General features: G+C 39.3%; 1 protein-coding gene across 1 annotated transcript; it reads right to left on the reverse strand.

Moving 5' to 3' along the window:
- Positions 1–940: 940 nt before the first annotated feature.
- LOC117963928 (transforming growth factor beta-3 proprotein-like) lies at positions 941–12,217 on the reverse strand. Its single transcript, XM_034905822.2, has 7 exons — positions 11,304–12,217; positions 5,431–5,594; positions 3,983–4,112; positions 3,594–3,701; positions 2,616–2,787; positions 2,126–2,279; positions 941–1,842 (listed from the first exon to the last, which is right to left on the reverse strand). The coding sequence occupies exons 1-7, from the start codon at positions 11,815–11,817 to the stop codon at positions 1,684–1,686; spliced, it is 1,401 nt and encodes a 466-aa protein (XP_034761713.2). The 5' UTR covers positions 11,818–12,217; the 3' UTR covers positions 941–1,683.
- Between the last annotated feature and the right edge of the window lie 2,258 nt (positions 12,218–14,475).

Here is a 14,475-nt window from a genome sequence, read left to right on the forward strand (position 1 = left end):
ACCCTTCAAATATACAATTTGAGTAATATTTTTGCTATTATCAAGATGTTTTTTTGAAGATATATTTTGTTTGTTAATCTAAAATAAAATACAAATTGTATTTTTTTTGTAAAGAATGAACAGACATTTGTAAATTGACCTCTTTTGTAATATTCATGTTAACCATGTAATGTTCTGTAATGAATGTAAATATGTGTGTATTTTTAGCAGACTTTTTTTTTATTTCACAATAAAAAAAAAAAAATCAAAAGTTATTAAAAATATTTTAAATGTATTACATCACAGCTGTTTTTATACTACATAAAGTAAACTCATAAACGCCTAAAATATAGACACAGTATTTTGTACAGGTGCAGTTTAATTGTATCAATTGTATTAATTTCCCTACAGATTAATACTGTGACTGAAACTATAGGACATATTCACATCTTTAACTCTGAGTTAGCAACACATGTGGTACTAAACACTTTATTTAAACCATCAAAACATGCAATAAAGAGTTCATGAGTTAAATATTTTTTTGTGTAGGACCCAATATTTCTAACTTCTAACTATGAAACAATTAGTGTATGTCAGTGAAGTACTGAAATGGGTACTGTAAAACTAGAATTGACCCTTTAACTTTAACCAGTTTTTCATCTCTGATCATATTGTAGCAGTATTAATAAAAAAATAAGTTTAATTTGTATATTGTTGGTGGGAAAAAAAAACAAACCATCAAATACTTATTTCAAACTACATGCAAACAAATCCAAATGTCCAAGACCTTTTTTTTTTATATATATAAAGTGTTTTAAAGAGTAATATTTTTAAAAACAATGACAGTTTGATTTAGTGATGATTTTAGTGAAATATTCACTAAGTGGCATACATTGTTTGTCCGCAAATATAGTTCTTCTGTTGATGAACAGATGTAAAGGTAAACAGAATAACAATCCTATTTTGCCATAGCTTTTTTTTCCAGCAATTGTGTTTTTTTTTTTTTTAATACTATTTTAAATCCATAAAGTTTAACAGCTTAGGGTTCACATATGTGCACAGCGCTAATTTCCAGCATGGAGATCCTTTGGTACCAATTTTGGTACTCATTAGGTTTTAAGTTGTAACCCTCCCCCCTTGCCCCCCCCCTCCCCTCACCAATAGGTAGCTTCACACACAACGCTTGCTGCCATTTTTATTCTTCTATTTTTGAATCCTCTTTCTAGAACTTCCAATCCAGTAAGCATTTTTCATTGTCTTCCTTTTTATTGGTTGTTACTTTGTCAAGTCGGCATACTGGCAGCTCTCCACATAACGGATTCTACACAACTGATCTTAATTAGGAACATCACAGCCTTTGTCTTTTTAGTTTTTTTTTTTTTTTTTTATATAATTTTTTTTTTCAGGACATAAGCTTAATTTGCTTGTGTATCAGTTGTAAAAGTCACTTTAGAATGCTGAAAAAACTTAAAATTGTCACTTTCAGGAGTCCACGAATTATAAGTCTTTATCCTTTAACAAAGGTTAATATTAAATGTCCTTATTTGAGCTGTCAAGGCATGGTAAATCAGCTTCATGTCCTTGACAGTAGCCAGCCATTTTGTTCTTTCAGAAGTACCATGTTAGGGGATCCTTCGGATGACAGAACTCTCAGTTCGACAGTCCTGCTGAATGGCACTTATTTGTGGTCGCTGATGGTTGGTTTCAGCTGCATTTGCAGGATTTTACAATCATGTTGGAGAGTTGCTCCACCTTGGGAGTCCGTCCTACATAATAGAGGATAGTCAGGGGTTCGAGGTCCTGAGGAACACAGCAGGGAGAAGCCGATGCTTCAGGATTTAAAGTGTTGTAGAGGCCCAGCACCTGTGTGAACAGAAAGAAACATGAACACAGGATATGAATATGAGTCAACACCTCATCATGTCTTGGGATGGATAACGTACCAACACAGTGGGTATGACCATGAACATTATTTTAAAAAACACTGGAATTCTAAACAGGACTTTCATGTTGATTGCTAGCATTATATTATGTAGTACTTTAGCTTCAGCCCCAGAAGTAACAGTTTATCTTCCAAGAAGAGGTCTCCTGCTCTAAAACCACTCGGCCTGGTTGAAAACACTCTGTTTTGAAGGAGGTCTCTCACCGTGCTGTGTGTGGTGTCAGCACTCCTGAGGTATGGGCAGGGACCCGAGCAGAAATTAGCGTAGTAGCCTTTGGGTTCGTGGATCCATTTCCAGCCCAGGTCCTGTCGGAAATCAATGTAGAGTGGACGCACGCAGCAGTTTTCTTCGTAATTCCTGCAAAGTTTAAACAAACAAATTTAAAAAATGTTAATGGTCTGACGTGGGAAAACCTGAATGAAGCGAGGGAGGCATTGGCAGTGCCTTTCCATTCACACAGAACAGTTCTACATCATTGACGTATTACAATGAATATGTGTTTGTAACACCTATATCCAATTTAGTTTAAAGACGAAACCCTTTGTTTCCTAGGCAAAAGAAAACTTAAAAACACGGTTAATCGTAAGATTGTTTTCCATCCGACAGTATTTGGTAACATCCTGTTCAGAGCGCTGGCTGAGTCCTCTATCTGGGTCTCACACTGAGATAAAGAATGGAGAGGCCTGCACTTACGTGAAGCAGTAGTTGGTGTCGAGAGCCCGTTTGCGGCGGTGACTGCTAGATTGGGTGTCCAAGCGGTGAGGGGGCAGCATCATAAGGATGAGGTGAGGGTACAGCTGGTCCTTCTGTTTCTTCAGCTTCCCCAAATCCAAGCGGGTCTGCTCCTCGTATTCACCCTCCATGCCTGGGGATAGAAAACATTAGATCAAATAAACTCAACTTCCTGGACAAGCATACAAACTTTTGGGAAGTTTTCTAGAAAAAAGAATAAACTCTCACAGATTCAGAAGTTCTAGATGGAGCTTTATTTTTTATTTGAGTGATTAGACTGGTCACATAATCTGCAGTTAAATTAAAGATACAAAAAGCAGCCGTGGTCACTTGAGACAATATATGACGCCTCCGTTTTACTCTCTTCCAAGTGTCTACAAGCCCTTAGCCTCTTTAGCACATTACTTCTGGGTAACTTGCCAGCCCTTCACAAATGTTCCCTTTGGTAACCCCAGAGGCCACCTTTAAGTAAGATACCATACGGATACCCCTTTCCGATGTTGTACTAAGAAATGAGTACATTTCTACATTTGAAAAGGGGAAATCATTCTTCATAGATTACAAAACCTCCAAAAATTATATTTTATGTGAATCAAAGAATAACTAAAATGCCTTGGTTATTCCAAGGGCAGCATGGGATATTATTAGAGAAAGGTACACATATATTTTGTGTTGTCTTATCTAACATTTATACAGGTGTCTCATTGTCAACCAGTACTCCAGTGACCTGCATTTACCAACTTACAAGAACAGTTCAGTCATTACTTCTTAAGAAGTCTTGGATGGCAAGGGTAGTCAAATTAGACTGGCAGTACATTTGTGTAAGCGCCTCCACTGTATCATATAGTGGATAGTACAGCTGTTCAAATATTGATTAGGTATTTTAATGGAACCCACTAGGCTCCTAATATGATGCAAACAATTATATTAACGCCTCACCTTTAAATTTGACCTCAAGTACCTCGTTGATGTTTTCAATGATGTCCCCGTTGGGGTTGAATGTGTGACAGGGGCAGTGCACGCTTATCTCCAGGCCCAGATTGGTCTCTGATGAAACATGACATGAAATCAACATCGAAGCCCACTGAAACTGCCCCCTTTTTCAGAGCTCAGGGGCACTAGGTACACTCTATCCTTGTTATCAGTTTCAGAATCACTTGTAATCAGGAGGTGAAGACAGTACCCAAAGCATTCAGGTTGTTTTCTGAACGCTGAACTGAGCTTTAGCATTGGCTTACACTCCTAATTATGCACACAACGTTCTACTCAATTCATTCTCTTTAAACCAACCAATGAAACCGGTACAGAACTGTAGTGAAGGGACTAACCTCTATACATTAGCCATTCCCTTACAGTGTCAGTTACATCAAATGATATCCACTCATGCAAGCCCTTTGTCAGGATGTTTTTCCCCCCAATGTAACGCTGCTTTGCGATGTGGTCATCCGGTCTTAGAATCTGTGAAATAGAAAAGAAGCAGTTAGATATCACATTTCAAATAAATTCCACCAGTTATTATTGTATCAGTTTACCTGTGACTAGCAAAGGCCTTATTCACCCCTAAAAAAGCAATACATCGAGCATGGACTTTATCAATTTTGTGCTACATTTTTAAAGATATAACCCTCTTAGCCAAGCTAATAGTACCCTGCTTTTTGTAAAGAATTGATTAAGTGGCTCCCAGCTGTTTGTTTTCAAAAGCATTGCAACTTCTTAAATACTGAAAACCTACTATAGACTGCACTCGTTTTACTTGTGTTCTGGTCTAATGGTGTCTTTTTAGAAGATATTGTACAGCATATGAAATATGAATTCCGCTGTTATCCATACCTCTAGCTCGGGCTTGCTGTGTTCATTCTGTTGCCACAGCCTCTCTTAAAGCTGATGTTATTCTCATTTGTCAACGAGACATGGTAAACTGGCGGTAGTTCTTTACATACCCCCTCAATGGTAACACAAAGCATTGCAACACACAATACTCAATTTAAAAAAAAGTCAAATCTACACAACTTGCTGCCCGTCATACCGCAGATAATATATCTGCTGCGATCTCAACACACTTACAAGATTCTGAAACCCCTGACACTTATTTTATTATCTCGCAATTTAAGCATTTTAGCTTCCTGCAGTGTTATATTTTGGCCTGGCAGCTCTCACTGAAAATGGTATGCAGTTGAGAGGCTGTCGTGTCTAAAGCAGGAAATGATGGAACTTGATCACGCTCTCTCCTCCCGTGGGGGCATCTGGTGGAAAGTAAGAGAAAATATCCCCAGAAGACAGGTGCAGATGCTTCCTAGCTAATATTTCCTTCGCACTTTTTCTTGTACCCCATTCCCATTCTATAACTACGCATGGATATGATGTAGTATTAAAATAATGCACTTTATCCTTTATAAATCACCTAAGGGTATCAAATTATCAACTGCATCTTATCTACAATATGTTTGTTGCACAATATGCCCTTCATAGAAAATGCTTGTCTGGTCCACAGCTCTTTCCTGTTGCATTGTATTTGAAACTTGGCTAGGCAACCTGGCTTTAAAATTGCTTCTATGGGAAAAACTTCATAACTCTGAACTGAGATTTCAAGATCCACCATGAATAATACATGTATAAGTGTTTGTTAGAAGCGCAGGAAGCAAAGACCCAAAGGAGCTTCAACTCAAGATAGGGGGGCTGGTAGCACTGCTGCTCATGCTAATAATTGTAAAGCCTTGCTCTGCACTTCTTTAAATGTCTTTTGTGAAAAAGACACTGAAACTGTACCTTTACACACCTGGTAGAGTTCAATTCGTTGCTCACTGCGCTTGGCGCTAGAGTTCGGCACCCTGAGTGCCCGGAATTCTGCCCGGAACAGGTTAGTGGAGTTCTTCTCCATGGAGGAGACATTAAAGCGAAACACCTTTGAGGTAATCCCTTTGGGACAGTAAGGGAGGTCATCTGCAAAACAAGGAATGTTTTCTGTGAGTTCTCAAAAAAAAATACGGAAATCATCTGCCATGCCTAACTCACAATTCAAACCGCACTGCCAGAATGTTGTTGTGTCAATCCGACGAGAGAGTTGCATTTTAAACTTGGTTCTAAATGCACAGCATCTGTTAACTGCACCCTGACTGGAATCTGAAATATATCTACAGCACACAGTAACAAGGTTTGATGGTAAGTGTGGTTATAGTGGGCATTCAAGATTCTGCTGTTGTCTGTGAAATAAACAGCAAAAAAACAATAAACTGGTGTTCCAATCCCAACTACTGTTGTTAAAGAAAAGCTGCTTGAATTTCCAGCAGTGTTTGGTGCTGAACAAAAGCATGGAAGGTGTTTTGATAAATATGGGTCTGCCAATCAGAGCCTCTCCAGGACAATGTAATCCAATTATGAAAATGTGCAAACTATTGCTGCCAATATCCCCATTGTTTTTTTTTATTTTTATTGCATAACATTAATATATAATGTGCCTGAGCAGAGGCGGGGGAATTTCATACAAACCCACAGCACCCTCCCTCCCAGACATTAGCTGACTGTTCCAATGTTTCTGCTTCTTTTGAAGTGACCTTTCCTAGTTGTAGTCTTGGCTCTTGGCTATATAAGCCATGCACTTTCCAGTGGTCTGAAGAAGAGGAAGATAGCCCCTGCTCGGAGAGCTGATTTGAAATTCTAATCAAGGTTTTCATTTCCTTTTGGATGACCTCATTTTTCCTATTGCAGTGGTTTTAGGTGGATTTCACATTATAGTTTATTTTTGCCAAGGGGTCTGAAGGTAATTTGTTCCATGACTGTGAGTGCTATAGATCACTGGAATAATTGCAGTGAAATGGGGGGGGGGGGGGGGGGGGGTAATTCATTGTCCTCTGTTATCAGTTTTCACATTGCGATGCAAGTCAAGGTACTGACATCAGCACTTTAGAAAAACTAGAAGAACAAGACAGGTTGAAAACAAACAAAAATGTCAACATTTTAATGTAAGCTGTAATAAATCATTGGGAGAGCAGCTTCCTGGCTGCAATCACACATCAGGGTTGTGATGACCCCACAAATCATTCTTATGATGCCTAAGCTCTTAGGGTTTATTTATGGAACAAATCAGCAGGGGCCAAATACTTTTCTAGCAGTAGCTATTTTATTAACACTGTGCCAGGCATCAAAACTCACTATGCTAGTGCTAACTGTTCCCTAATTTTTTTTCTTGTTAGCATAACAATGTTCTTGCAAGATTCGGTGAAGCCCAGTTATCCGGCCACAATACTGTGGATTTGTGTAACAGGTATTAGGATCCTACCTAAAACCCCCTAAAAAAGTCCATCAAAACTCACACTTTGACTCCAGGAAACGTGAAAGCAAGTGGGGCAGGGTGGCAATGACTAAGTTGTCAGTTTGCTTCCAACTATAGTGATTGAAAGAACATGTATTTTGGGCACTAATAACAAACATCATAGTGACAATTAAGGATTGGGTATGCAAGGTAGCATAGCTCCACTGTCCCCACCCAGGGTAAGTAGAAAACTGGCAGAATAAATTTGTCCAAGCTATTCACAGACCAGCACCAGGAAGACTAAATTGCCCTATTACACAGCTAGGTAGGTATAAAGTTAACATCCGGTTTATAAATGTTAAAAGAGCCATACTATTTTTGTATTTTATTTGTTACCTTTGAATAGCCAGTCGTGCATGGAAGATGCCAATTTTGAAATTTGAAAGCAATTTAGCTGGTGATGACATAAGTCCGGCAGGCATTTAAAAAGACTTGAAAAAACAAAGCCCTTCTCCTTTGCTTTTCCCTAAGCACTCTGCATGCCTCTCGGAGCCAAGAGGCCTGGGCTCCAACACCAATGGAGATCATCATTCACAAGCAAATGCCTGGCTCCCTCTGAACCAGACGCTGTAGGGCTTGTTCTCCTCAGCTTACAGTTCTGGAATAGCCAGCAGAGCAGAGATGAAGGCTTTTCAAAATACATTACGTAACACAAGGGTGAAAAGAACAAAGAGTGAAACACACAAAGGCGGTTCAAACTCTGGGAGGACAGAAAGGGCCTCTTCAATCAGTGGTACCAGCTTCACATGTGAAGTGCTCAAACTGTATGTACTTCGTTGGGTTTACATTTTTTTCTATGATATGTTAGTTTTCCTTGATATATATGTATATTCTGTCCCTGTGACAGTGACAGAGGTTAGGTGATGTAGTGGTTAAAGCACTAGCCTGCGCTCCAATGCACCTCTGGAGGCCTGAGTTTGCATCTGGCTTTAGCTCATGTGAAAGGAGTAGTGGTTTCAATTTTGTCCTCACATGAAACCACCACGCAATTTGGTAAAGCTGTCAGTCTGTTCTTGGGAGATAACCAAGACTGAATAGCAGGGGTGGTCTCTCGGGTCAAAAGCACTGCTGTGGTACAGCTTTGTGAGAAAACTCCCATACGGTCCAACTCATACCGTGACAAAAGCTAACTGTAGTAACAGACTATTATTCCACAGGAAGCTTTCTGCTTGATGCATGGCACACATTGCTCTGTGCATTCCAGGTCAATTGCAATTTGACAGTAGACTATGTTCAAGGCCAAAAAGGCAATTTGAAAGTCTTCAGCGTTTTGAGAATACATCATCTAGTCTTCAGATGTATTCGAGGTAGTGTATGTATGGAAAACACATTAGTTGTGTTAAGTGGAATGAACTTCAATAAGTCGATTGTCAGAAGTTAACGAGCCACACCCAACTGCAATATAGTATGATCTTTAATGTGAGAATGTGTTTACATTTTTAAATGCCACGGTGATACAGCAACAATGGAAGTTATAGCTTTAATGGCTTCGTTTGAGAGGTGCTGCACCTTGCTACAAATGAAATGTTAATTAAAAAAGTTAAATCTTTCAGACAAGATTCCGGATTTAAGATTTTCTTTAGTATCAGAAGATACTGTATCAAGTATGTTTGTAAAACGTGAAAACTTTTCCCACTGCTATAAAATCATTTAAAACACATGTCTCGACACTAGGATGTCCAGGTGGCCAAACCAAACCCAGCACACACTAACCAATCAAGTCCACAGTATGACTCCTGCAGTCTGATGGCTGCTGTGCGGCACACACTGTGCAAGGTCAAGAAGAGTAGACAATTCTCTAAACCATTAATGCTTCAAGGCACATGCAATGTTTTTAATGCTTCCCAAAATGGAAGAGTTTTAAGTCCCACAACCGGGGCGGCTACTCAGTTGGTCTATAATGGCCACATCATCATTGTGTCAGTTTTGTGAGACCACCCACTTACACACTGGCAAGAAAGAATGTATTTGTGGCAGGGCACAAGCACTGCTGCTGGAAATAGTGTGTGTGTGGGAATGTAAGGTTGGCAGGGACCTGGTTAAAGCTATCCCTACCAGCAGTCACAGGTTTGGCCATTAGGTAATTGGTGCTAATTGTGGAGTGGCCACATGTATAAAAGGAGCCACAAAGCCTTTGTTTGTTGGGCGGTTGGCGGTTGGCGGTTGGCGGTTTTGCAAGCTTTATAGTGAAGGCTAATGCCCAGCCTGTATAGTTTTGGTTTGTTTGAATCTTTGTTCACAGGATAGCGCTGTGGCCCAAGATGTTACCGGCAGGAATTAGAGACTCAGAGACAGAAGCTGCAGATTAAAGCGCACATTTATTTAAAGAAACAAACAAACACAAAACACAGGAACAAAATAAACTGGCGCTAGAGCCAAAACAAAGATTCAACCAAAACAAAACTATACAGGCTGGGCATTGGCCTTCACTATAAAGTTTGCAAAACAATACAGAAATCACAGCAAAATCCTCCAACAAAGTATTTATGTCTCCTTGTCATAGATGTGGCCACTCCCCAATTAACACCAATTACCTAATGATTGCTGGCAGGGACCGATTTAACCCCATCCCTGCCAAGCTTACATTCCTACACACACATACAGCCAGCTCTGTTCTGAAAGGGTACGGCTTCGAAAGCACTCCCTACAGCAGGACGTTTTCCTGTGAGGTCGCCCATCCTGCACTGATCACACCCAACTGATGAGATCAGAGTCCAGGGGGGTACGACTCCCCTTTACTGAAGTTTACCTTGGTAATGTTTGGACAGTAAATGAGCAGCTTACCATTGTTTTGCCATGCTTATACCATGCATTTACTGTGCTTTACCAATTTATTTTGAATGTTAAAACCCCTAAGATGTAAAAACTTTACACACTTTGACAGTTTGGCACTGGGCGTTACCATTTAGATTCATCACCGGGGCGACAATGATCTTCCCCTGTAATATTATAACACACAGGTGGTGTGATTGTAAAAATATGCAATAGCAATGGAGTGCCTTTTTTTCTTTTCAGGACAGAAATTGTGCCACGTGCCACAGTGCACTGCCAGGAACAACAGAAATCTGCACATCAGGAATCTTTCCCACAAACACTTTGCTGCTTATACCTTTCAAACTATTGTTTTTTTCTTCATAATATTTGATGATACATTTAGTGCTGGCTGACTGATGGACAGCAATGAAGTTTACTACCTGAACAGCTGAGCAACAGCAGCCTCAGTTCCTCCTCCCCAGTGTGCTGTCAATGAATCCCCAACACAACCTGCAGGGCCACCCTCCTCCCAAAGACTAACCCTGCAGCTTTCTTTTAGGTTCTTTCAATTCTGTGAGGATTTCTCACTGTTGTGACTGAAGAGCCCTTTCAGAAAGACAATTGATATGCACTAAAAGTGAAGTGTAACAACAAGACCAGCGTTTAACTGCATCTGCACTGGCTTGTCGGTACAGCTAGCAGCTCTTGAAATGCAGATATAGGCTATGGGGGGGGGGGGGGGGGGGGGGTAATAATCCCAAATGTTATTCATTTCACTCAATAGATTGAGTGACTCCAGAATTTATGAAAAACCATCTCCATTTGGGAATTGGATGGTCGTCCACCCCATAGACCAGTGACAGTGTGGCACTTTATATGTAATGGTTTACTGCATGCCAGGCCTATACTGTGTGCTACAATAGGAACATTATACTTAAAACTATGTTTGAGTAAAATAGATTTCTCAATAACTTTGCCACTGCATCTTAACCGTGATTTATTTATAAGATCCTCACATTCATTCGTGTCTGTGGCTCTTTACTCATTGCAGAAGCATTTCAAGTTTGTGCGTTTCGGAGCAGCTGATAAAATCTCATCTGACAGGGAGCAAGCGGTATTCTGATACAGAAACGCATCCCTTACAATGCAGAAGCACCACCAGTGAAGTGTCCACAGGTCCCGATACAAGCATTACAATGAAACCACTACTTAAAAGAAACGAACACGATGTGACTTTCTTTTTTCAATGATATGATGTTTAGAACACGTATTACATTGTAGAATGCATTTTAAACTGCACTTTTAATATAACTTAGCAAAGTTCCACTTCAATATAAAGAATTGAAATACTAATAATGCAAATTTTACCAAGACTTCCTAATATGGGGAATTGTATTACTCCACTGTACTGTATTTAGTTACAATTGTATAGCCACTGTACAGCAGTGATAATACTTTAGCAGCTTGTTGACATTGACACTATGCACCTAATGAGAATATACAATATAAATAAATAACTTAAAAAAAAAAAAAAAAAAAAAAAAGAATAAAAAAAAAAAAAAAAAACCCAATCAATCAAGCCTTACTGTTTTCTGGGAGCCCCTGAATCATGTTGAACTTGTAGATCTCTTTCGCATAGTACTCCGTTTCTGTGTTATCCTGAGCACAGCTCTGCTGCCTGTCCCTGGCCAGCTCCTCTAGCAGTTCCTTTGTGCTGTTATAGAGAGCCAAGACCTGGAACGGGACCTGAGACGGACCCCCAGTATGCGGAGTGCTGGTGAGCCTCAGTTTACTCAGTATTTGACCCCGGATCGCCTCGACCCGCTTCTTCTTAATGTGGTCTATGTCCACCGTGGTGCAAGTGGAGACGGACAAACTAACGGTCACAAAATCCAAAAGCAGAAAAAACAAAAGTGCTTTGCCCAAATACATCGTTTCTTTATAATAATAATAATAATAATAATAATAATAATAATAATAATAATAATAATAATAATAATAATAATATATACGAGAAGAGCTGGTTACTGTCGATACCGAAGTGAGTCGAGATTCTAAACTGCCTCTGAAAAAGTGTATAAAGTAGTTAAAATATAACATTAACCAAAACTCTTCGCAAGTTTGGAAAGTTTATCTCTTCTTATTTGCAATCAGGTGTGCTAATAAACTCTATGTCTTGTCGACCTCATTTTTACAAGGCGATTTATTATTAAAAAAATACAATACTCCAGATCTTTATTCTAGCAACACTTAAACCACAATTCAGTAGGCAGTCTTTCGGAGATTTTGATCCATTACCTCTCAAACTTCCCTTTCGTATATGTTTCCTTCACTTCTTTTAATATAAAGAAAGGCATCTTTATTTTCCTGTTATTCTTCCTTTGTTTGCGCAATATTTTTCCATCTTTTCCAGCTTCCCTACGTGTCTCTGGCACCAGCTCCGAAAAGTACGCGTCTATGCTTTCCTGATTTCTTTTCACCCTGCCTCTGTCTTCTGTGTCTGTGTACGCTCTGAGTCCCTAGCCTCTGCTGAAATTTTATACTCACTTTTTCATGACGTTTCTGGAGGAGGGACTGTAAATTCTGACCCTTTATTAAACATAATTTAATCTTTTAAACAGGCAACAACTTACTGCTACTACAAGTGGCAACAGTGCAAACTTCAAATTACCAGGTCTGACACGACAGCCATGTTATACAAATGAAGTATACACAAGTGCTATATATATATATATATATATATATATATATATATATATATATATATATATATATATATATTGTTGTGTATTTCAAAAATGACGTTATTGAAATATAACAACATACATTCATATATGTAACTTGTATAACACAAATGTGGATTATTATTGCAATATGATTAATATATTCATAGAAATAAAAATCATATTTTTAAGTCGTCCATTTTTTAGATCTATCACTAAAAACAGTTTATTTCATCAGAAACTAATTCACAAACACTTGCTGCTTTTTCAACAGTCTGAGAAGTTATTGCTTTCATATACATCGCAAAATCGGAATAAACGAGACATACATGTTTTGATATAATTAGTTTTAGCACATCACTGGAAATACCATAAATATATATGCTTTCGATTCGAAATGCAAGCGAAGCGCGCCCTCTGGTGGCCGAACATAATAAAAGCCTGGTTTTTCTATGACATAAAACAGAACTGAGAGCCGATTTGATGTTCTGTTTTCTTTTGTTAATGCCAGATTCTTCGGTTTGATAACCGCGTCAACGTGGAACTGACCTACATTATATATACACTACCGGTCAAAAGTTTTAGAACACCCCAATTTTTCCAGTTTTTATTGAAATTTAAGCAGTTCAAGTCCAGTGAATAACCTGAAATGGTACAAAGGTAAGCGGTAAAGTGCCAGAGGTTAAAAAAAAACAGAAGTTTAGGTTACCAAAAACTGAAAAATAATGTACATTTCAGAGTTATACAAAAAGGCCCTTTTCAGGGAACAAGTAATGGGTTAACAACTTACAGCTGTTCTGCAGCAATGGAAGTAAATTAAGCCTTGAAAGTTGATGCTAACAATTCCTACAGGTGTCCCAACTTTTGTTGATTACTTACAAACCCTCTGTCTGTATAAAAGCAGTGTTGGAACAGACTGTGTTACTACACCCTATTAAGCATTATTTGGACAGTATTGTACTGCAGGAAGTAGTATATTGCGCTCATAATGGCGAGAAAAAGGCAATTAACAAAGGAAGACAGACAGACCATTATAACCCTTAAAAGTGTAGGTCTTTCCTTTAGAGAAATTGCAAAGAAAGCCAAGGTGTCAGTGAGTACAGTTTCCTACACCATCAAAAGGCACTTAGAAACTGGAGGAAACTCTGACAGGAAGAGGTCTGGCAGACCCAAAGCCACAACAGAATCAGAAGACAAATTTCTGAGAGTCAACAGCTTGCGTGATAGGCGGCTCACAGGACAACAGCTTCAAGCACAGCTTAACACTGGTCGAAGTAAGCAAGTCTCAGTTTCAACTGTGAAGAGAAGACTTCGAGCTGCAGGTTTGACAGGTCGAGTGGCAGTAAGAAAGCCATTGCTAAGATGGCATAATAAGAAAAAGAGGCTAGCTTGGGCCATGAAGCACCGCCAGTGGACTACTGAAGACTGGAAGAAGGTCTTATGGACCGATTAATCAAAATTTGAAATCTTTGGTTCATCACGCAAGGTTTTTGTCCGCCGTCGAGTAGGCGAAAGGATGGTTCCTCAGTGTGTGACACCAACTGTCAAACATGGAGGAGGAAGCGTGATGGTCTGGGGCTCTTTTGCTGGATCCAGAGTTGGCGACTTGCACAGAGTGAATGGCACCCTGAACCAAAACTGCTACCACAGCATTTTGCAGCGCCATGCAATACCCTCTGGTATACGCCTAGTTGGTCAGGGGTTCATCCTACAGCAAGATAATGACCCAAAACATACCTCCAGGCTATGTCAGAACTACCTTAGAAGAAAAGAACAAGACGGTAGGCTTCAAATCATGGAATGGCCAGCACAGTCTCCAGACTTAAACCCCACCGAGCTGGTTTGGGATGAACAGAAGGGTGAAAGCAAAACAACCTACAAGTGCAACACATTTGTGGGAACTTCTGCAACAGTGTTGGGAACAAATTTCCGAACAATATTTGATTTCCATTGTAGAAAGAATGCCACGAGTGTGTTCAGCTGTTATATCTGCAAAAGGTGGCTACTTTGATGAGTCAAAAATTTAGATTAAATT

Source organism: Acipenser ruthenus, chromosome 15 (assembly GCF_902713425.1).
Source record: "Acipenser ruthenus chromosome 15, fAciRut3.2 maternal haplotype, whole genome shotgun sequence".
Taxonomy (NCBI): Eukaryota; Metazoa; Chordata; class Actinopteri; order Acipenseriformes; family Acipenseridae; genus Acipenser; species Acipenser ruthenus.

Coding starts and splice junctions, on each gene's coding strand:
- LOC117963928 (XM_034905822.2), bottom strand. CDS start 11,817: ATGTTATATTTTAACTACTTTATACACTTTTTCAGAGGCAGTTTAGAA. Junction 4,113..5,430: donor AACGAATTGAACTCTACCAG/GTGTGTAAAGGT, acceptor TCTATTTCACAG/ATTCTAAGACCGGATGACCA. Junction 1,843..2,125: donor CTGACACCACACACAGCACG/GTGAGAGACCTC, acceptor CTGTTCACACAG/GTGCTGGGCCTCTACAACAC.